The sequence below is a fragment of the Stegodyphus dumicola genome, chromosome 8 (genome assembly GCF_044657685.1).
Source record: "Stegodyphus dumicola isolate Sdum_Otavi_A_Nest chromosome 8, ASM4465768v1".
Taxonomy (NCBI): domain Eukaryota; kingdom Metazoa; phylum Arthropoda; class Arachnida; order Araneae; family Eresidae; genus Stegodyphus; species Stegodyphus dumicola.
Genome location: NC_140775.1, coordinates 69,791,971 through 69,816,657, shown reverse-complemented (window position 1 = coordinate 69,816,657; position 24,687 = coordinate 69,791,971). Strand labels below are relative to the sequence as shown.

Genomic DNA, 24,687 nt, shown 5'->3' with positions numbered 1-24,687 from the left:
GTGGTAATTTAATTCTTGCTGTTGTAAATTTTTTTTGAAAGTAAATTCTTTGATAAATAAAAAGAGATTACAGATCGAAGTACTGGAATGGGCGTCCATTGGAAGTCTCGGGCTTGTTTAAAAAGTTGATTTTGAAATTTAATGTAGTTATTGAAAAGGCTGCATTTTAGGTAGGTTTTCCATTTACTAATGTTCATAATCGTGAGCATAGCAGGGAAAAACTATACTCATGATATATGATCATACAAAACATTAACTTCTATGACTTTGAAAACTTATATACCTCACTTCCTTTAGAAGAAATCTATACTAGTCTACTAGATTTGCCTAAACTCTTCCCTGGTATGCTCATGATTATTATTTATTTATAGCATGAGAGTTATAGCAGGGTGCATTTTAGGCAGGTTTTCCATTTACTAATGTTCATAATCATGAGCATAGCAGAGAAGAGTTTAGGCAGATCTAGTACAGTCAAAAGTCGTTAATTCGGACACCCATAATCCGGAATGATCTATAATCCGGACCTCAAAGCTAAAATCTTTCTGCGCATGCGCCGCATTGACGCATGCGCATAGGCGTTTTACTCAAGCGCACAAGACATTTACGACTGCGCATATGCGTCTGCGCAAGTGCAGAATACGTTTTCGCGTGCGCGTTTAATGTATAACGGACGCTATAAGCTAAAATTATCTAATTATCTATTTCAGTTAATGTTGATGATTGCGTTGTTCCTTAATCTTCGAATTGGATCCGGCTTATTATTTTTTGCAGACTGTAAGAGCAATTTTCTAAAAGTAAGCTTGAACTTTTGATTATGTCAAATAGAATTTCCGATGCTGGAGCTCCCAAAGGATCTAGAAAACGAAAGTATGTTTCGATGTCCATCAAACAAAAAAACGAATTGCTACAAAAAATGGATAAAGACATATTCTTTGTTTATCTAACCGTTCCGAAATCTGTTTATCAATTTCACGCTGCTCTGCGCGGGGGGGGGGGGAGACGTTGCGGCGCGCAATGAACTGGAAGTTGATTTGTCAACACTATCGTTATCTTCAGAGCAGATGTTTTTATTTTATTCGGCTTATGATTCCTTACTAAATGTAGTATTTAATTTCAATGTACTCCGTCTTTGATATGATTTAAATCAAATTCCTCGTCATTATAAATACCACGAATACAAATCAAATAGTTTTCTGGTTGCAATTTTCTAATTTCGGCTATGCGTAAGGTATGCTTTACGCATCCGCGCGTTGAAAGAAATGTTTAATAAAGTAAACAAATAAATATTAGGCTTCTTTTTTGGTAAATTTTGATACCCTTTAGATCATAATTGCTCATTATTTTATAAATTACGGTTTCATATTTTTAATTTTATAATTTCTGCATGCCATCTTACCAGATTTAAACTGATGATCTATAATCCGGAAAAATCGATAATCCAGAATCGCCGAAGTCCCGACGAGTCCGGATTAAAGACTTTTGACTGTAGACTAGTATAGATTTCTTCTTAAGGAAGTGAGGTATATAGGTTTTCAAAGTCATAGAAGTTAATGTTTTGTATGATCATATATCGTGAGCATAGCTTTTCCCTGCTATGCTCACGATTATGAACATTAGTAAATGGAAAATCTACCTAAAATGCACCCTTTTTCATAACTACATTAAATTTCAAAATCAACTTTTTAAACAAGTCAGAGGACTTCCAATGGACGCACATTCCAGTACTTCGATCTGTAATCTCTTTTTATTTATCAAAGAATTTACCTTCCAAAAAAATTTACAACAGCAAGAATTAAATTACTACAAACACACTTACAGGTATATAGATGATCTTATTACATTTAATAATTTTAATAAGATTGAATACTCCGAGATTTATCCAGAATGCCTTATACTTAATAGAACTAATCATTTGCAAAATAATATCGACTATCTTGATCTTTAAATAATTAACTACAAAAACATTTTACTGTTTGACAAAACAAGAAACTTCAATTTGAATACTATCAAATTAATAAATTTGACTTCTAACATCTGCAAAAAAAGTTATTAGTAATACAATCTTAAATCAAATACAATGTATTAAAAATATTTGCACAGATAAATAGATCTACAACGCGAAATTTTCCTCCTTATTAAAATTCTCAAAAATAATCTAATACCTAATCGATTTATTAACCGTTGTCTTAAAAGGGCAGGCGTTAAATACTCACTCAAAGTCACTTAACTGATAGGGATATGATAATTTGTTCCTAAACCTGAGAAGGCATACCGTTACTGATTCCAACTGATAGTTGGATGACTATCAGTTGGAGGATTTGTACATAGTGTAATTACAAAATTGTGTATAATGTAAAAAATAATTGTTTTCAGACTTTTCTTAAGCTGTTACTAAAAAAATGAGCCTATTTCATACTCTTTAGTCTGTCAAATAGCTTATTGACAGTGAAAATTACTTTTTTCTCTTTCTTCTTTTCTTCCTCGTTCCGACATGATAATTAGCCAGAAATTAATTAATTTCCATTCACTAGTTAGTATATTCAAAATTTTAACTGCCGTTTTCACTCACATAAGAACTCCGTAACAAACATCCCTGAAGCATTCCTAGTCCCTCCCACGTCCCAAAAATAGCTTCTCAAAAGTTTCACCGCCTGTAATAATTCAAAGTATCCCCACTGCTGATAACGGAATTTCAGACACCCTTCCTTCTGTATAAGACACAGAAGAGAACACTTTACTGACATCCCCCACTGGAAAGAACGTAAGTTAAATAATGCATTTTCTGGCCTATTATATCTTCATGTACATTTCATTTTCATGTACATTTTACTTTCATATTATATATATTTCAATTTTTCAACTTTTATTTAATTTTTTTTGCAAAGATAGCATTGTTATGTTTTTATTTTTCCCATGTTTATTTCAATTACTTTGAGTTCTATTTCATAATTCCATTTAAGAATAGTACTGTTTATTATGCGTATTTTTATAAAAAATAGTCTTGAATTAACATGTATAAAAGCGAAGGTGTCGGAGGACATTTACTGAAGTATATTGTAAATTTTACTACATAAATTGCTTTTCACTCAAAATTTCTAAAGAATCTTGTATTAGTGAAAATGCTTCATTCAGAATGAGTTCATTAGTACTCATTCTGAATGAAGCATTTTCGCTTTATTGGTAGTCTTCTTTGGTTATAAATCCCATCACTTCACAGAGCTACAATTTTGGCCTAACTTAATTTGCCAGTTTGGCATCATCATTCTTACTTCAGTAAAAAACGAAGCACCTTCGCATTTATTAAGTATTGTTCATTGAACGGGAGTTGGTTTTTTCCCCTTGAAAAGTCAACTAATTTCCGATCAATAGCGATAATTACTTCTTTTTTAGTTTTTAATTTCTTTTTCAAAGATTGAAATTTTGTTATTCATGATTTAAAATTCAAGTCCCCTTAAATTTTTTTTTCCCATAATTTACATTCACATTACTTTATAACAAAATTTTTGGAATTAAATTTCCTATATATGGGTTCGCTCTTTTTTGATACATTCTACTAAATTTATATTAGAAGATAATATAATCAATATTTCTTTGGTAAATAAATTATTATTATCTTACTTTACAGCTCTTGCGCAACTATTAGAAAAACTTGTTTTCGTACTCAGTGAATTTGAGATCATTCAATTTTTTATTGAATTGTTGTAGTATATATTATACATATCTCTTCTCCAGTTTCATGTGCCAGCTAATTATACCAGTCAAGCCTAAGGATGTTTGGAAATTTGTGAAAAATCCTAGGTTCCGTTTTATTTGTGATAAAACTGTGAAGGTGATTATGACATTTAATATACATGTGTTTTCTTAAATATGAAATAAATAACTTTTTATATAAAATTTAATGTATATTTATTGTTTGAAGCACTTTTAGTATGATTCATAAGTAAATGCTTTGATAATTTATACTTTTATATAGTCACTGTCATTGTTTTGCTTAATCTTAATTAAAAATATGAAAATTACGCTGAATCTGTATGCATTGTTTATTTTTAGTCTGTAGACATCATTGAAAAAATATCAGATTCTCAGAAATTAAGTAAGTAAAAAAATTTATATCATTACTGTTGGCAATTTTAGTTAATTAGTATGTTTATGAAACTATTAAGAGTTTTTAGATTTGAGTAAACTTTTTTATAATTTTATTAGCTGAACAATTTTCTTTTCTTTGTATAATAAGCTTCATGAATAACTAATGAAAAAAAGTTAGTCCTTGCTAAGCAATAAAGTAATTTTATCATCAGCATAAAATTTTTAAAATGTTCATTTAGATTTTAATATTCATGGTTAATGCAAATAAAGCAAAAAAAATATGTAAATAAATTATTTAAAAAAATATCATTTGTAAAGTCATTTATACTTTTTAGACTAGTGATTTCCAAAGTGTAGTATGTGAAGTGATACTTTGGGGTATGGCAAAGAATAGGCTCACGATCTCTTGCGAATTAATGACTGTGTCGCTGGAGTATGAGGTTCTGTCATAGGCTGCTGGGTCTGGTTTCACTAGCTTCTGGGAAGATCATCATAACTGAACTGGCTTTAAAGCACATGTGTATTATATTATATTATACTGTACAAAGTCCGTAATCTGGACTAGTTGGGACTTCAGCGATTCCGGATTAGGGTTTTTTCCGGATTATAGATAATCAATTTAAATCTAGTAAGATGGCATGCAGAAATTATACAATTAAAAATATGAAATTGTAATTTATGATATAAAGAGAAATTATGATTTAAAGGGTATCAAAATTTACAAAAAAAAAAAAAAAAGCTTAATATTTATTTGTTTACTTTATTAAACGTTTCTTTCAATGTAAATTGTTTAAGTTGCTTCGTTTTTTGTGCTAATACTTTCTCTTTAATTTTGTAAACAGACATAATTTCTTGTTCTGTTGCAAAGTTCCACTGTTCAAGTCCTGTAATTGCTGTGTCGAGAATACTGACTAACTTGTCAATCGAAATTTTTTGTTTTCAATAACCTTTCTGTCACTTTCTTCACTATCGGAAGCAGTATTTTCTGGATCTAGAACCATACTACAGATTTCGCCATCCAATGATTGATGATTTGGGCATTGTCGTTGCAATGAAAAACTTCTGTTATATCATTTTCATTTATTACCGCTTCTCCACATTTCTTTACAAAATCCAATACCTGGAAAATTTCACCTTTACTTTGCGATGTCTGAAAACCTTCAAATTCACGGCTATCATCTTCATCATCCTCACCATGAAATATGGTAGCTGGCCATAAATTATGCCAAGCATTTTTTAACGTATCTGGAGACACATTCTCCCATGATCTTGCGATGCTCCACACAACAGAATTTATGCTAAAAAATTTTAAAAAGTCTTGCCATTGTTCAAGAAGTTTAACATAGATTTTAAAAATGCTACTTTATATTTGCATTTCAGCGTGTGCACTGTTCCATGCTGAATGATAGACATACAATGTGGAGGGAAGAATAATATGGATACATTATCTTTCACTAAAACTTTAAGTATGCGCTTGACAACAATCAGGACTATTTTTGAGTCATCAGGTAAACCAACCGAATTCAAATGTTGCCGAGCCTTGGGTATAAAATGATTTTCAAACCAATCATTCATCAATGCTTGTGTCATCCATGCTCTTTTATTTGCGCGATAGAAAACGGGGAAAATCATTACTTCTTTAAATGCTCGAGGTCGTGCATTTTTTCCGATTACGAAAAGTTTGCACTTGTGCGTTCCTGCAGCATTTGCTCACGCTCGCTAAAATTGTTAGTCTCGCTTTGGAATCTTTGACACCAGTTGGAACCTTTTCTGTAGAGGTTGCCAAGGTATTTCGTGGTACATATTGCCAGAAAAGACCAGTTTCATCAGCATTGTAAATTTGTTCTACAGATAGTTGTACACTAATGATGAGTTCAATGAATTCATCTGCAAATTGTTCAGCAGCTTCATTATCAGCTGAAGCTTTGTCACCTAAAATTTTTAATTGTCTCATACCATGGCAATTTTTAAATTTTATACCAACCTGCCGAACATGTGCACTCAGTGTTTAAGTTCATTTCTTAGTGAAATATTTTGGTTTGAGCCATTAGCATTGAACCCGTCAATGGCACACTCTCACTGAGACACTATCTGACCCATTCAATCATCACTTTACCATGATCGTCACTTTTAGCATTATGAACCCTTTTTCTGTTATTTGTTGCAAGTGGGCTGTTGGAATCAACAAAAAATTCAGAAAGTTCATTTTTCTTTTTGCTTATCTCATATACAGTTGGCTTTCCAATGTCCATACTCCTTGCATAATTTTGAGAAGGATATGCCTTTATCCATCTTTTGCAGCAATTCCACTTTTTGTTTGATGGACATCAAACCATACTTTCGCTTTGTAGATCCTTTGGCAGCTCCAGAATTGGAAACTCTTTTCGACATAATCGAAAGTTCCAGCTTAAATTTTATAAAATTGCTCTAACAGTTTGCAAAAAATAATAAGCCGGATCCAATTAGAAGGTTAAGGAACAGTGCAATCTGCAATATTAAGTGAAATACCTTAGAACCAGTAAAGATAATTTTAGCCTAATTTATACCGTCCGTTGTACATTAAACGATCATGCGTAAAGCATACCAAAAAAAAAAGTTTGTGGCTTTGAGGTCCGGATTATAGATCATTCTATTGGGTTGTTCGGAAAGTAATTTCGTTTTTTCCCATCAGAGGACTTAATTACATTTTTTCGAAACCAACTTCACACTTAATCCGCATAACCATTATATGTCTTGAGAGCTGATATTACAAGGGTTGTGTGTGAAAAAGTTCTATTAATTCTACGCAGTAGTTTTTGGTTGGTGCCCTTTTAAATATGGAGAGCAATAAGCAGCATTTTTGTCATATTTTACTTTTTTACTTCAGAAAAGGTAAAAATGCTGTCCAAGCGAGAAAAAATTGACGGATGTGTATGGAGAAGGCGTGTTAACAGTACGCCAGTGCCAGAACTGGTTTGCAAAGTTTCGATCCGGCAATTTTGATGTCGAAGATGCACCACGGTCTGGAAGGCCGGTCGAAGCTGACAAAGATGCGATAAAGGCACTAGTTGATGCAAATCGGCGAATAACCACACGAGAGATTGGTGAGAGGTTAAATTTGTCGAATTCGACTGTTTATGGCCACTTGAAAGGCCTGGCCTTAACCTCGAAGCTCGATGTAGAATTAACCACAACAGGAAGGGTGTAGTTTTCCACCAGGATAATGCGAGACCTCATACAAGTTTGGTCACTCGCCAAAAGCTTTTACAGCTTGAATGGGACATACTGCAACACCCACCATATTCTCCAGATCTGGCACCTTAAGATTATTATTTTTTCCGGTCCCTGCAAAATTTTTTGGATGGTAAAACCTTTACCTCAAATGAAGATGTCAAAAACCACCTGAATCAGTTTTTTTGCCAGCAAGGACCAAAACTTATATGAGCGGGGAATCATGTTACTGCCAGAAAGATGGCAAAAGGTGTTGGACCAGAATGGCCAATATATAATTTAATAAAATATTTATTCATTATACGAAAATTGTCTTTCATGTTCCCCCAAAAAAAACGAAATTACTTTCCGAACAATAATAATGGACGCCCGGATTACGGACTTTGTACTGTATTATATCATATTATGTTATATTGCATTATGTTACATTATATGCATTATGTAATCAATAATTATGATTTTAAAGATCAACATACATTGCGACTGGATAATATCAAGCAACGAACAAATTCTTAAAACCTTAAATTCATTTAAAATAGAACATATCCAATGCTACGACTTTGAGAACCTCTATACTACTTTACCACTTGAAGAAATTTATAGCAGCTTGCTTACTCTTCCTAATTTATTTCCCCAAATTTCTACAATATTATCCGCTGAAAATTGGCAACTTTTTCTTTCAAGCGTTCTTTTCAACAATTATATTTAATTTAATAACAACATCTTTAAACAAATACAGGGAATATTTATGGGCGGCAACTTTTCAACAGCAATCTGGGAATTATTCCTTTTCACACAAGAATTTACTTTTGTACGTTCACTAAATATTGAAGATAAAAAATATTACCAACACATCTTTCGTTATATTGATGATGTAATTGTCTTCAACAACTTCAGCAAAATAGAAAAAGCTAATATCTACCTGTCTTGCCTACAACTTAATAGTATAAATACTGTGCAAAATGATATAGTTTACCTTGATTTACATATTCTAAATTACAATTTTGTGAAAATCTACAATAAACGAAGAGATTTCAACTTTCCTACACTTAAATTAACTAAATGGAATTCCAATATTTCTAAAAGAGTCATCATCAATACAATTAACGCACAACTGCTTAGAATTAAAAGAATCTGTAATATTACAAAAACGCCTCCAAGATGAAGTACTCGACTTTCTAACTTGCAGAACAACCTAATTCCTACAAAAGTCTTTAAAAATGCTTTTAAAAAAGCTGGCATTAACTTTTTCTTATAGATTTTTTGAGTTAGATAATGAAATTTTATGCTTAAAGCGCTATGGAACGGTGTAAAGTGGATGGCTGTTTCAGAGAATCTAATGTATAAATGTAAAATTAATTCCTCTCACAGCTTCAATTTTACTTTAAAATTTGGCAGAGTACTTCTTTTGGCACAGTTCTTTAATTATGTTATGTTATATTATATGGGTACAACTTATAATTATTTTCATATTAGGGATACACCATTAAAAGACTTTGGTGCTCCCTGCTTTAGACAACAGCTGAATTAATTTTAACTTTTAAGAGAATATAAAGTAAACTTTCAAGTTGCACTTTTTACTCAGGGAATCATAAAACTGCAGTTATTAGTTGCACGAAATGATTGCAAGATTAAATAATAGTATAGTATATATTACAGTTAGTTTTAGGCACATATGATTTATCTTTATATACATTGCTTTTACTGCTAGTTAGATTATTTGAAAATTACAAGTGCTGTGATTATATGTTGGCAAATTGTAATATTTAGTAGCAGATTTGCTCATTTTTTCATATTTTTATGATCGTTGCGAGAATATGTAGACTCATTTAGGTGGGAGGAAAGCATCCTAAAAAATATGCAATTTATCTCATATTTATCTCTTATTATGCTACTAATACATTTAAATCTTGTTATAAGTTTTAAACCTTATAATTTGTACTTAACTGAATACTAAAATTCCCTCGTTACGTAGAATATTCTATTATGAGTTGTATAATAAGTACTTAACTGCATTTTATAGTTAGTTACAGATATTTACTAACTTTTAGTTCATACTTACCATGAAACAAGTGGCATTATATGGAAGGAAGCTGTAAATTTATGATCAGTACGAGAATATGTAGACTAATTTAGGGGAGGAAACCATCCTAAAAAATATGCAATTTATCTCATTACTTTATCTCTGATCATGATACTAATACATTTGAATCTTGTAATAGGCTTTAAACCTCATAATTTATACTTAAACAAACTGAATATTGAAATTTCCTCATCACGTAAAATATTCTGTTATGAGTTGTATATACTTACCTGCATTTCATAGTTAGTTACAAATATTTACTAACTTTTAGTTCATACTTACCATGAAACAAGTGGCATTATATGGAAGGAAGCTGTGGATTTATGTCTCTTACAAACAGAGAGAGAAGAGCCAAATCGTTATTATTCTGCTTTTCATTCCATTGAGTATGATAAATGTCCTTTTATGAATTCAGTTACCCGAGCCAGTGTAAGTATCTTATACTAAATTTGTAATACATTGCTCATTGGAATAGATTGAGTATTTTTATTTTGATATTTATCACCATATGAGTGTATAAATAAGCATAGTGAAGATAACTATTTATTAGTCAGTTATTAAGTGTGTATACATATGCATTTTAATAGTTATTGAATAATAAAATAATGACTAAGAGTTTTCAGAACCACTTATTTTTCTTCGCCATCGACTATTTTACATTACAAAGTTTATTAGTAAAAAAAACCATATTATAGATTTTGCAAATCATTTTTCATCAATGATAGGAATACATACTTATGTGTAAGAAATATTATTCCGAATAAACTTTTAGTTCTTTTGAAATCTAAGAAACCATAAATTTGCATAAGTTTAAAAAATTAAGTAAACATATTTCTTGACTGTTACCTTCACAGAAAAGTAATCAAAAAGCAAATCAGACACAATAATCAGTTTCAGTTTATCTAGTTTTCAACAATAATATTTGATAAGTTTAAACAATGAGTTTAAAAAAACTACATTTTTGTTTTAGAGAGAAAATTTTTTTAAAATAGTAATATTGAAGTTCTTTTCATTTCTTGCCACACATTTGCAGTTGCAGTCGTTGTTTTACCATTAAGCACACAAAACTAAATACATTATCTTTTCTTCTAATATAAAACATTGATCTCAAAAATACACCAACCTGTAAAACAGTGGGCTACAAACATATATAAGAACTGAAATTTCAACAGATGTTTAGAATAAAATTCCTGTTGCTGTCAACTCCGAAAAGGCATTCTTTAAAACATATAATTTCCATGTGTAGGGGTGCATCTATAAAGTAACCAGATAATTCTTATTAATAATAAAAATATTATTAAATTTCAGTTAAATTTATCTCCTTCAAAATAATCACCAGAGGAGTCTATACAGTTTTTCTAACATTTCTTCAGGTCATCGAAACACTGTATATAGGCATTAAAACTAACTGTTCACAAAATGCACATAACATTTTGTTTTAATATCCGAGATGTTTTAAAATCTCTGTGTCTTACTAAGTTTCAGAAAAAGAAAAAAAAAAAATTGGCTGGTGATAAGTTGGGAGAATATGATTGGGGTTTTATCTCTGCTATTGAATGCTTAGCAAAATACTGCTGTACACAGTTGTTATCAGATATTCAGTACAAGTGTTTTTGTCTTCTTTTTGCTGTGAAGTCAAAATTCAAGGCACAAATTGAGCACAAACTTTCCTCATTTTCAATAAAAGTTAACCTGCAGCTTTTATTGCTTATCCCAAGCATGTTTTTACCTTTTCCGAAGACTGATCTTACCTCTCTTTTTGTCAGCTCATTTCCATAGCAACCTTACATGCGGCACATGCCAATAACTAACCTACTTTCCCTTTTAACTGCTGATGCTTGCCTCGCCACAGGAGATTAATTGCTTCTCTGTGAGTGCTCGCTTAAGGTTGTCACCACTCTTGTTCCCTGGGGACCTCTAATCCAACTTTTTTCTTTAACACCTAATGGTGTTTTTCTCACTCTTTAATTAATGCTTATCTCTTATTTATTTTGATGATGTGGAAGTTACTGTAATTTTTTGCAAAAGTACTCCATAAGCACCTTGGCACTTGGTCCAGACATGTCTGAAATTTGGTGAGTTGTTACATATCTATCAGTTTTTACCCAAAGAAGGAATTTTCTCCACATTTTCCTCATTCTTTGAAGTTGAAGAGTACCTTATCTTTTGTTCCTCATTTAAAGTGATTGTGCCACTCATACACTTGTGCTTTTGATAGCTAAGCATCATCATATACTGTTCGAATCATCTGTAATGTTTTGGTAGCAGATTTACCTAATTTGTAACAAAATTTAATGTTATAATGCTGTTCCGTCTCAAAATAAACTTTTGTATAGTGTCTTTTCAGTTAATAAAAATTATCCAGCATTTTGATATGCACATGACAAAATAACCAGTTTAAACAGGCTTTGAGTTGTTGAGATGTCTCTTTTTCTAAACTTGTATTTATTCTTTCACTTCTTTATTTTATTATTTGGTCTTTTAATTTGTGTGGTTACTTTATGGGTCTGCCTTCTACGAGGGCCATCCAGGAAGTAGATTACGTTTCCGTCTGTGTCCGCTAGGGGCGGGGCTAGCGCAGCTCAGTCTGCATCTAGCCGTGCTAGTGAGAGGTTCGTGCTGTGCTCCGTTCAGATACTGTGACGGTTTGAAATGTCTGCGTTAATTGAAAATCCCGCGAGCTGCGAGGTGCGCTCAGTAATAAGGTTTCTGACTGCAAAAAACTGTAAACCGATAGAAATCTATCGGCAGCTTCGTGAAGTGTATGGGGACAACATTATCACTGAAGGTGGAGTGCGTCAGTGGGTCATAAGATTTCAAAATGGCCGAACCAATGTTCACGACGAAGATCGAAGTGGGAGACCCAGCATAGTGACCGCCGAACTTCTCGAAAAAGTCGATGCTAAAGTCCGTGAAAATCGAAATTTCACAATAACGGAACTTTCTTTGAGTTTTCCACAAATTTTGCGAAGTTTGTTGCACGAAATCATCAGCGAAAAGCTTGGTTACCACAAGTTTTGTGCAAGATGGAAGGCAAGAAGAGGTAACGAAGTGGTTGAAGGCGCAGGCGGCCGAATTTTTCGACGAAGGAATTTCCAAGCTCGTACATCGCTACGATAAATGCCTTAATTTGTATGGTGACTATGTAGAAAAGTAGTATTTGAGTGTGGCTTTCATCTGTATATAATAAAATTTGTTTCCTATACTTTGTTTATTTTTTTATTCCAAAACGTAATCTACTTTCTGGATAGCCCTCGTATTTAGCAACAGTGATTTACACTTTCCTACTGTCCAAAGGAAGACTACTAAACTTTTTGATCGTAGACTTCTTTTTTCATATACATTTCTTTTATTATTTGGTTATGTACAGTGTACAGATATGAACTGCATGCGTAAAGTTCTCTTAGCGACTTTAGTGAACTTGTCACCTTCTACCAGCATATTCTCTTCAACTGAATTAATTTTCAGTATTATTCTGTTTGCAAACTTACTAACCAAGCTAATTTCAATATTTTCAAATAATACTATCATTATCACAGGATTTCCAAAAAAAAAAAGTTGTCCAAATGTATTACTTGGCCCATGGCACTAACACATATTTTCAAACTAGTCCGTACATGTATACTAGTTGGCCACCACTATTTTAGAGCTTTTCTCAGTATGTTATCTGGCACACTTTTTATGAGGTACTAATTCACGACCAAATCCTAATTTCTGCACACAACTTCTTTGAAGATATGAGAAATTCTCCCTATGAAGCTATTAAATCGCTTACAGACTATGACCCTACTATTGAGAACGTAGTGAAAAGACCTCGAACGATCCACCACAATTCTAAGTGGTGGTAGTGTATATAATGTATATAAAAAAAAAAAAAAATTACTATTCCTTTGCAGTTACTATTCAAGAAAGATGAACTTTGCAAAATTAGGACTTTATTTTTCATCGATGAATTCTTCGTTTTACTACTTATTTAACCAAGATTTTTACTTTTTATTTTTACTATTTCGTATCGTGTGTTTTAAAATCAAAGTTCATGGTAACACCAAGTGCTTACTCTCACTCATTAGCCCTAGTGAGCTACATGACCTCATTTTCGCCTTTTACAGTTTCCTATTCATTTAATGATTATATCGCAAGTTTAGAAGATTTTTAAGTGTTTCAAAAGACATAAGACTCTTAAATTCACAAATAGATGTTGCTTTTACTATGTTCGAACTTTATTTATTGCCAAAAACTTCATTTTTTGAACTCTGACTCCTCGACCAATCTAAATGCTGGACGCTGATCACGTGTTCCTGCTCTTCTTGACTCACGCAGAAGCTTAGACTTTCATTTCGCTTCTCGCCACCATTTACGTATATAATCACCCATGCTATGCCATGATATGCAATTTAGCAAAACTTATTTTATGAGTTCTCTCATTTATTGATCTCGCCTTCGGGCGCGGTGTATTTTAAATACACCTCTTAAATTTTTAACTTTATGGCCTATGGTAAAATGATAATATACTGGTAAGAGCTCCTAGTAGCTAAAGCCAGCAGTAAAGATATGATCCAAGATCCAAGATGAGGTACTAAATATATTCAATAGATTGATTTGTTCATCTTGAGGTGATAACAATTTTTAATTTCTAAATATTTATTTAAATTTTACTCAAATATTCAACTGAAGCTTGCTCTTTTTTTTTTTTTTTTTTTTTTTTTTTTTTTTTTTTTTGTGTTGTTGTTGTTGTTGTTATTGTTCCCTGTTCTTTGAATCTGAGAAATGTTTTCTGTCATACAAAAGTATATAATTTATATAGTTGAGCTGTAATAATGTGATAATTAGGCTATCTATGATATCCAACTATTATTTTACCAATACTAATAAATTTAATCATTTCTATAAAACAAATATAAGATCATAATATGATCTCTATCAGCTTTTAATTCATACTATGAGAGCTTTAATTCTTAACTGCCAGTAGTATTCTGAAAGAAATTTGTCTATCAGCATTTATCACATTTAATTATAATTCATTTAGACTATAACTGATTCATTTATTTTGTCCATTATAAATGAGTAAATCAGCCCCTCCCCTTTTAGAGAGCTTGGCATGAGTGCTAGTCTATTTGTACTAATTTTTGTTATATTTTATACAATATGATACTTCCAAGTTCTATATACTCTTGTGCTGATAAGTCGCTCATCTTTTGTTGTTCTAGATTTTGATTTCGTAAATGTTTTTAATATATTCAGCTTTTGCTTACTAAATATTGTGCTTCATTTAAATGTATATAATGTGTGTTTTTTCATCTTGTACTAATATATTTTCATAATCTTTATACATTTTGCATTTATTTATAACAATCTTTTAAAAAAATCATATATCTCTTTATACTGACAAGTTTAGAATATGGAGGACGAGTGTTTTAATATTTTGCTATTTCAGTATATTACTTCTAAGTATTGTACAAGTTAATTTTTTAAAAAAATTATTGTTCATGCTGAGTATAAAGTAGCTATTTATGATAGTGATAGCATTGAGGCCTCTGTGGACGCTTGTATTGTTGCAATGGTTATAAATTTGCTATTACAAACCATTGCCACAACAAGTAATTGCAGCGGTTTATGGATTACTTGGTATTTACAATGGTTTATAAATTTAGACTTGGCTGCAAATTGTATAAAAGAAATGTGTTATCTTCAGAATGCATATCACATAACAGACAAATATAAAGAACAAAATATGTCAATCATGTAAATGTAAACAAGGTTCGTAGCGGTCCTTACAAGTGCTTATAAGTCCTTATATTTAAAAATAAAATATAAAGGCCCTTATAGGTGGTTACTTTTTCTTTAAAGCCCTTATTTTTTTGTTTTTAGTGCTTATTTTTTTGTTTTTAGTGCTTATTTTTTTGCTTTTAGTGCTTTTTTTTTTTTAATCCTTTGTTTTTAATGAACGCGCATTTTTTACCCGTACCAAAGCCGAAACTAAATAAACAACTTTTCTTCCTTATATGCAACGTCAGATGGTGAATCATACTCCCGGAAATTGCTTTCCCCCCCTTCTTCTGCATTAACGTAACCTATGGTGCGCGCGAGAGTACAGACAGGTGGACGTCATTCTATTGGTCAAAGAATTGCGAACACGGTAGAAAATTCCGGTGCATTCGGTATTCTTTTCCTCCCACCCAAATACTACACACGTTTGAATTTCTATCGAGATCTTAATCATTTACATTCTCGTTCCACGTGGTCAGTTCATATTCGTGTTTATTATGATCGTTATGCTTATATTATGAGCATATGTATGAATATTTATAATAATATAGATGCAGTAACTGCTGAAGTATAGATAAACTTCCAAAAATGGGTGTGTTTTAACACACATTAGCTTTCTAAGGAATAATATTCGGAATGGCTTAAATAAAAGGAAAGTAATCGAATAGTCAAAATAATTTCATTTTCTTTGCCAATACATTATACAGTACGGAGGTTGGGAGTTTCTCCGCAATACCTCTAATATTGAAGCAGCGGACTTTTTTTTGTCACTGTCCAATCTGGATTGAATAGGACTAAAAGTTTTTGCGGTCTACCCAACTCAAGCGAAGATTGATTCTATTCCCGAAATTTAATACAGTCTGTTGAAAATTAGAATCAGAAACACCCCAGATTAGTGAGTCTCTTTCTTTTCCTTTATTTAGTTCTTTATTCTTCGAATACCGGCAGGTGTTGATTCCGATTGCGTAATATCACATATGGAAGAATTACGCCGCACGTATTGCGCAATAACGTTTGCGGTATTTTGCATTGATAATTAATTTTGATGTTCAGTCTGAGATTTGTTTATGAACACTTAAAAGAGTTTTACTGTGCTTTCTGAGCAGAATATTTCTCAGTTCCGTTGGTTTTTATATGATGCACATATCGAAATGTCAAAATCATTTATTTAGCCTAAATTTAAATCTAAAGAATGGCTACAATCTCCTCTACTCCTCTTTTTCCAGTTAATATCCGAAATATTCGGGAATTTCCGAGTATAGGTTAGTTAAGCTTTTACTGTTAAAGGATGACTGAATGAAGCAATTTCTCGTCTTCTGATTTCAGAAATGTGCCTCTTTTTTACTTAAATTACTTGGGATATATGTTAAGGGAAAACTGTTATGCAATGAAAATTTAGAAAATGTTCAGAATTTTGATTTAAGTTAAATTATTTAAATATTAATATGAGTGGAAAAATAAATTGTATTTATTATTAGGTGCCAAGCGAATACAGTTAATATGGCTTATTATTATTTATTTTCTATATTTTCAACTGAAATATCATCATTAAATTTTGTAATATAGTTTAATTCTGCATAGTTTTTGTTTCTCTCATTGTAAACTAATTCTGTAAATTGAACTGTCATTTAAAATTTTAAAAAAAAGTTAATTGTTTTCCATTGTTGAGGTAATGCTCATTCTCGTAATAAATATTGCATTGCTCATATTTTAAATTACAAGTCTAATTTTTCTTTTAAGGTTATGCAGTTGTGTATAATGTATCAGCATGGGCAGTTCAAGGCTTACTTAAAAAGAAGAAAGGAAGTTGCATTTTCAGGCATTCTTCTACTAGTGAAAGTGAGATTATACATACAGTACAGCTATAAGGAAATATAAAAAGGCCTTAATTCGTGGTAGAATGATTAGCAAGCTTGAAGAGGGGTGTAGTTACTTTACCAATGAGAATACTGCATTGATGTCATTGTGTTTGGAATCAATAAAAGTGTTGTTTCATGAGCTTGGAAAACCTTCGAAATGACAGATACAGCTTTAAGAAATGTTGATGGTGGTCGGCCAAGGAAAACAGTGGTGATTGTTGACCGATATATTGCCTGCTGGCAGAAAGAGATAGAAACCGGGCAGCAGGCAAGATTGCTTAGTAGTTCCATAGAGCAACTAGGTGATAGGTGTCCTGGTTTGCTGTAACCAAATGACTTCATAAAGGTGGCTTCTTTGCCCACCATTTTGAACACTGCATATACCATGGACAGCAGCCCAGCCCATTGGCTGAACCATTTCCAGTGTTCTAGAAAACACAATGACTGGACAGCTTATCAATGAAGCCATGTCCTCCTTACTGATGAGAGTCATTCAATCTGACAAATGATTCTGAGCGCAACTTAATATGGATAGAAGTAAGGACATGCTTTCATCCCACTAACATTAAGCAATTGTTGGGGTGGTCCTGGAGTCCTTGTATAGGGAGGCATTATGATGGATGAAGCTCCACATTTTCGGCAGATGTTCACTTACCAAAGATCATTACCGTGATGAAGTTATTCTGCCCCACATATGTTTTTTCTGGGGGTCCATTGGTCATGATGTTGTTTTATGGATGACAAAGCATAGCCATGTAGGACTCATGCTGTTGAGGAACTCTTGGAGAGTGAAGATATCCACAGAATGCTTTGGCCAGCATGCTTTTCTGATTTAAATCCGATTGAACAGGTGTGAAATACTTTAGGAAGATGCCTGGTAGCACAGTCTACCTTCAGGAGAACACCAGACAACTGAAACAGATGTTCCTCAAAGAATGGGAACTCTTACTCCAAGAACTGTTAGATAATCAGGTACTGAGTATTGACAGACAGAGCAACACAGCCATTGCAGTTAGGGGAGGTCAAATTCCCTATGGCTCTTTCGCTTGTTGGCCCGACAATTTTTGTATCGACACCATTTTTCCATGAATTATTTTTATTTTATTTGTTCCATTACTGTATGCATTCCATTCATTTTTTTCCTACTATACTTCACATCTTTTTAATAATATATTGTGCCTCTGTAGTATGAATTTCCATGTCTCCGAGTTGATTTATTGTGGAATTATGGTCAATTCTGAAAAGTTGCTAAAGTTTTGCTAACAATTGTAGTTACTTCATATGAAATGTGCAAAGTAGTTTCATCCTTTAAAAATATATTTATCTTTACAATTATTTTTTTTAGTTAATGCCAAGTGGCTGGGTTGTAGAAGAAGATGAAAAGGATCCTAAAAGAAGTAAAGTTACTTATCTAATGCAGGCAAGTAAAATTATCTATTAAAAAAAATTACTCATTCTTTATTGCAGTATCCTAAAAGTCTAGCTGGTGTTAAGCAACTTTATTTTTATACTTTTTGATTGTTCTGTGTTGGTCAAGTAGAAAGGGAGTTGTTATAGTAACTGAAATGTTTTACAGTTAATATCTAAAGTGTGTACCGTACATTTCACATTTCTTTTAGGAGTAGCACCTATGAAAAATTTCATCACCAGACTGCGAATTATTTTGAAGATTGTCAACATAGCCAACAGTTATATGATATCAATTTGCAATCAGCAAGATAAATAGATAAATAAGCACTTGAGTACATATATTGAAAACTTTAAAATACAGAAATATGCAACATATTTTTAATGGGGAAATACACTGATGAACAAAATTAGACGACTCTATAAAAATTCATGCACTTGAATGATTATGCAGTTAAGAATGTGGAATTTGTGCAACATCTTTATTTTATCGTGCCTGACATAGCTTCAGAATGCAGAATTGTGTTTTTCTGCAAAAAATAACTTGAAATAAGAACATGTGATATTAAAGTGGGGTTGAAGAACCTATTGTTACAACTTGTTTAGCTGGTGTTACAACTTCTTATTAATTTTTTCAGTGGAAAAAGTAAATAATTTCTGTAGTGCCCCTTGACTGTAATGCAAGCTTTGCAGCAATTTTCATGCTGTATATTAGATTGTCCAGGAGTTCCTGCAGTAGCAAGATCTGTTTATGATGAACAGTGCTTTGAAGCTTCTCGGAGATGCTATGTGGGAGCTGCAGTGATGTAAGGCTGCATTCTATAGGGTTTTAATCTGGAGAATATACAGACCACACTATCTGCTGGATACCTTTGCTCTAATCATAATTGGTTTCTAGCACAGGGCAATTATCACAAACTGTGTCCCTAAACAATTTGACATAAGGATCAAGAACCTCATCTCTACATATTTCAGCATTCATAGCTAATTAGTACTGATATGTAGGTCAGTGTGGCCATTCAGAATTATTCCTGCCCATACCAAGAGCCCATCATCTTTGTACCAGTGACTTCCAGAAGTTCTGAGACTTATTGCATGAGTTTTGCTCCATCCAGATTGTAACATGTCTGGAATCATTCTCCATATAAAAACAAGACTCATCAATAAAAAGAAATCAACTTCAGTATGTTGTATTTCAATAACATTTCTCTCTGCTTTACTGCAACTCGGTGCATTTCACAGGCCAAGTCAGTGGAGCCTTAGTAAGTCATGGATTACCTTGCATACAGCCCTGTTTATGCTCCCTGTCACTCATAGTATGTATAGATAATTGAGTTCCTACAGGTGTGGAAGCTATTCCCTTGCAATCTGGACTGATGTCAGTTATCTATTTTGTTTAGCAATCGTTGCCAAATATTGATCCGAAGAGTCTGTTGTGGCATATTTTTTGCCTTCACTTAGTTATACATGTACATCATGAGTATCTTTAAACCATTTAAATATTCTTGACATAAAATTTTTCCTTTTTTTTTTTTTTTTTTTTTTTTTTAGGAGATGTGTCCTTCTTTACAGACATATGCTACCATCTCCCTCCTATTAGATCTGTCCTCCTTTACAGACATATGCTACCATCTGTCATGCTTTTGCTTTTTCAGTAACATGACATTTCACACACGTGTCAAATGCTTTCTCGGTGGCAACTTATATGTTCCACAAGTAAAATTTTATTCATTTACTCGTACAATCCTTCAAATTAGAATCTGAAGCTCCCCTTACAGTCCTTTCCACATCTGCCTAAAGAATGGGCACAAAAATCTGCACAGAATCCCATTGGACTGTATGATAATATAGACGTTAAGCTACCAACCAGTTACTTATCTTTGGATTTCAGCTCAATAGAATTAAAATAAAATGCATTTTTTTATCTGCTCCACAGTTTGAATGCTACAATACATTTAAGGTAGTATGTATATATTTATATTTGAATACCCTCAATAATCAAAAGTGTCTAGACCAGCGGTTCTCAACCTTTTGACTAACTTCTGATCTTTTGACTTTCTAAGGGAATCTGACTTGTATCTGCATTTCATGTGGGAAAAATAATAAATAAATAAATAAATAAATAAATAAAAACATGCATCTAGTCCTTTTACCTGGTATCAAAACCCCAATAAACTACCAGTGTTCAGCAAATATGCTGCTTGGCCACTAGTGGACTACAACAGTTCCAGAGTTCTTGAACTGTTTCCATATCATAGAGACTATCTCTGATTATTCAGACATTTCTCTGCTTCCATCATTTTTTACCCTGCTTCTAAACAGCTGATGATTCACCACTTCACTTGATTCTTCTAAGCCAGCATTCTGAACTTTTTGACTAACACATAGCATCAAAACAAAAACTGAAAAACTTTGGTACCACCACTATGTTTTAGAATGATTATTTTTATTTTTCAATACAAAACATTCACTTTTTTGATAATTATTCAACATAAGGGAGTTTTGAACAAAATTTATGTCGTAGTATATGTATGTATGAGTACAAAAGCCATACACTTAGACTTTGTGACAGACCAAACTAGCCAATCTTTTATTTCAAGCTTAAAACGTTTTTTTCTCTAGAAGGGGAAAATGTACTGGAATAATGAGTGATAATTCTAAAATCTTTATTGGTACTAGTGTAGAACTCAAAAAATTGCAAAAATTGGTTAAGTGTCCAGATGAGAATTTAGCAAGTTTTTATACCACTGAAGGTATAGAGTGGAAATTTATTCCTCCAAAGTCACCAAATTTCAGCAGAATTTGGGAGGCCGGGGTTAAATCATTTAAGAGTCATTTGAAGAGAGTTATTGGTAATCATTGTTTAACTTTAGAAGAAATTTTAACTGAAATTGAAGGAGTATTGAACTCAAGACCTCTTACTCCAATTTCAGCTGATTACAATAATTTTGAAACTTTGACCCCAGGTCACTTTTTGGTTGGTAGACCTATCACAACTCTAGCTGAGCCAGATTTATCCAACATAAATGAAAACAGACTTTCTAAATGGCAAAGAATCACTAAGTATACACAAAAAATTTGGAAATTATGGAAACGTGATTATCTTAATAATTTACAAGAACGTTACAAGTGGAAAATTTTTAAAGAATGATGTTCAGTTGGGAACTCTTGTATTAATAAGAGATGAAAATTTGCCTTCAACCAAATGGTTAGTTGGGAGAATAGCTGAGGTTTTTCATGGTAGGTATAACAAAATAAGAGTAGTAACTGTAAGATTGCCTAATCAGCATTTGCTGAAATGAAATGTTTGAGATATATGTATACTTCCTGTAGAATAATGGTTTATTTCTATTATAAACTGGTATTTGTTGTAATAATTTGAATGTATATTTTTCAATATTGTGATTTGTTATTGTGAAGTAATTTATTGTAGTGCCTTTATATTTACATTTATTTAAATAATAGTTTTGAAATTGTTAATTTCAACACCGGGAGTGTTTTGTATTAGCTGAGAAATGCTTGGCGCCAGAGCGTTGAAATGTATTCTGTGAGAAACTTGATTTTTGTGGTACATTGGAAGTTGCGATTCACATGTTACGCTGTAAGGTGAAACCTAGCGCTAGAGAGTCGCTATGGAAAATAAATGTATTGAAACTGTAATGTGTGTTGTGTTATTTTATTATGATATATAGCTATCGACGGGAAATAGAATAAGTCAATACAGTGAATCTATAAGTTTTTTAATTATTTTACTTTTTTTGTCAAAGTCATAATTTTCTAATAACTTAAACTATTATTAGTAAATTTATCCCATTTAGCAGTCAATTGCATCATTGTTCATTTTTACCCATTTCTTTTCTTCCAGTTTCTTCTAATTTTTTCCTCTGTCCTAAAAGAGACACAACCCGATTTATGTACAACTGGCATATGAGATTCTTGGAATCTATATTTTAATTATACCTTTATAAACAAGTACTTTGTGAATATGTAATGCTTTGAAGTAACATGTGTACTATATTTTCACTTAAAATGATGAAGATTTCAAGATAGAGATGTTATTTGCTCAGGTGCTTAGGATCTGTATGATACCAGTTTAGGTTTAAAATATTTTAATTTTCATGTTTCTGTCTGGTGATGAAAGAAAAGATGTTTGCTTAAATAAACTCAGTATTTATTAGAAATTTTATGCCTTTTTATAAACATATGATTAGAGCGTCAATTAACAAAAGAGGAAATAATATTTGAAATTAATTTAAGGATTTTTTTAAAATTTATGTTAGATGTATGTCTTAAGTTACATGTTGTAAATATTTCTTTTTAAATTTGCAGGCTGTGAACATCAGTTCTGGTAGCTTATTTATTCAGGAATTAAGTACATTAGTTCCAGAATCACTTTCAAACTTAAAAAATTACACTACCTCACAACCAGTGTGATATTTTATATGCAAATTAAAACAAGGGCTACAAAATCGTCTGACAGAAGCAAAAAATGTGGCCTGAAATTTGGGGTGTGTCAAACTGATATGTATCAAGAGTTATGGAATTCATATAGACTGTATGTATATACTTATTTGTAGCAGTGGAAGATCTGCAGTAAGAGTGAAGTAAAATTATAAAAATTTTTAAGGTTAGGACTAGAAGTTTGAAAAATCAAAGTTCAAGAGTTTCTCTTTTCCTTTTCTACAATCCAAAGTTCCTGAGAATGAATAGCTTACTATATTAAGCTCAAATCTATCATGTACAATGAGTGTTATTATACTTTTATTTTGCTGCTTATTTCAGAAGTGAAACAATCATTTTTTAAGAAACATGAACTATTTTGTATACTTTTTTTGATACCAGTGAAGCTTTTTTATTCATTTGAATGTTTTGTATTGTAAAGACTTGTATACAGTATTTTATTGTACTTGAGAACAATTTTTCACAAATGCCCAACTGTAAATAACAATGTAATGGAAAATTAAAAGTTTCAGTTTTCTTTTTCTATGTGGTGTTCAGATCATATCTATGGGTAAATTTTATTTAATTTTGTTTTAAAAAAATCACTCTTAAGTCTTTTTAGTCATTAAGTTCTTTTTTATTAATAAAAGTATATTTTACCTTGCATGCTTAAAAGGGAATGTTATTTGGGACAGGAATAAAATTAATATTAATTGTTGGATACTCCCTATCTATAATTGTATGGAAAAAGCTACAAAAAATTATACAGTTTCTGACACTTGACTTTTTACAACAAACCCAATTTACATTTGATAAAGGAGGTATTCATTTATGCTACAATAATGATGATCAAATTTTTGCTAATGTTACTTATGATCAAACACTTCCATTTGATCTTCCACACATCTCACACTCTGAAATTCACGAAGAAGTTCAACATATTGTTACTTCACACAAAGTTGACACTGCTATGAAAGATTTTCAGGGAATAAAAGAAAATGAAAATTTGTTAAAGAGAAAACAGGTAAGGAAAATTATGATGATGCACATGATGATTTGGATGATGACAATTTAGATTTGGATGATCACGATAACAAAGATATGATGATACCAATCATGAAGCTCATGATCATGATGTTGATGCAGATGACGACATGGATCAAGATAATGATATTGACAATACTGATAATGATGATGGCAAGGTAATGTTGATGTTGATCAAGATGACGTTGATGCTGTTGATGACAACAACAATGATGATGATGATGACAATCATGAAGCTAATGATGATGTTGATGATGATCGAAGCATGCAGAATAATGAAGAAACTGAAAAGTAAACTAAATTCAATTTGAACAAGGATGTGCTGAATTAAAAAAAAAAAAGAAAGAAAAAAGAAAAAAGAAAGAAAACTCCAACGACGGAAAAATCCCCAAAAACTGAAATGCTTCTCGTTTTACAGAAGACTCTTGATGATATGATGAAGTAACAGATACTAGAACCCTCTATCTGGAGCATTTTCCTACCGATATCACTACAGAAGACCTTATCATTACAGAAGAAATCAAATCTTTCTCTTCTTACATTTTAGATGTTGCTATGCCCAAAAAAAGATGCCAAGGAACAGTAAGAAAGGAGATATAATCCATGGAAACTACTTCTACAGACTGTCATCCCAGCTGATACTACAATTTTTCAAATCACCGGACAATTCCAAAAGCATCTCAGATAACTCTGAATTTATCATCTGTACATCCAAATGCTACCATAAGTTACATACAGGAAAAAGATGCAGTTGAAGCTTTTGCCGTAATAAAGAATGCTGAAATACTTTGA

At 32.0% G+C, this 24,687-nt stretch overlaps 1 protein-coding gene across 2 annotated transcripts in view; it reads left to right on the top strand.

Moving 5' to 3' along the window:
• Positions 1–23,397, top strand: part of LOC118200942 (uncharacterized) — a 126,507-nt gene extending 103,110 nt beyond the window's left edge. The window contains exons 11-15 of one of the 2 annotated variants that reach the window (XM_085821980.1): positions 3,733–3,829; positions 4,051–4,093; positions 9,651–9,808; positions 18,350–18,424; positions 22,741–23,397. In XM_085821980.1, coding sequence (XP_085678106.1) covers positions 3,733–3,829; positions 4,051–4,093; positions 9,651–9,808; positions 18,350–18,424; positions 22,741–22,845 — 478 coding nt within the window. In that variant the 3' untranslated portion in view covers positions 22,846–23,397. Of the gene's footprint in view, positions 1–3,732; positions 3,830–4,050; positions 4,094–9,347; positions 9,419–9,650; positions 9,809–18,349; positions 18,425–22,740 lie in introns of those variants that run through there. The other variant, XM_085821981.1, reaches the window with a different exon arrangement.
• The last annotated feature ends 1,290 nt before the right edge of the window (positions 23,398–24,687 follow it).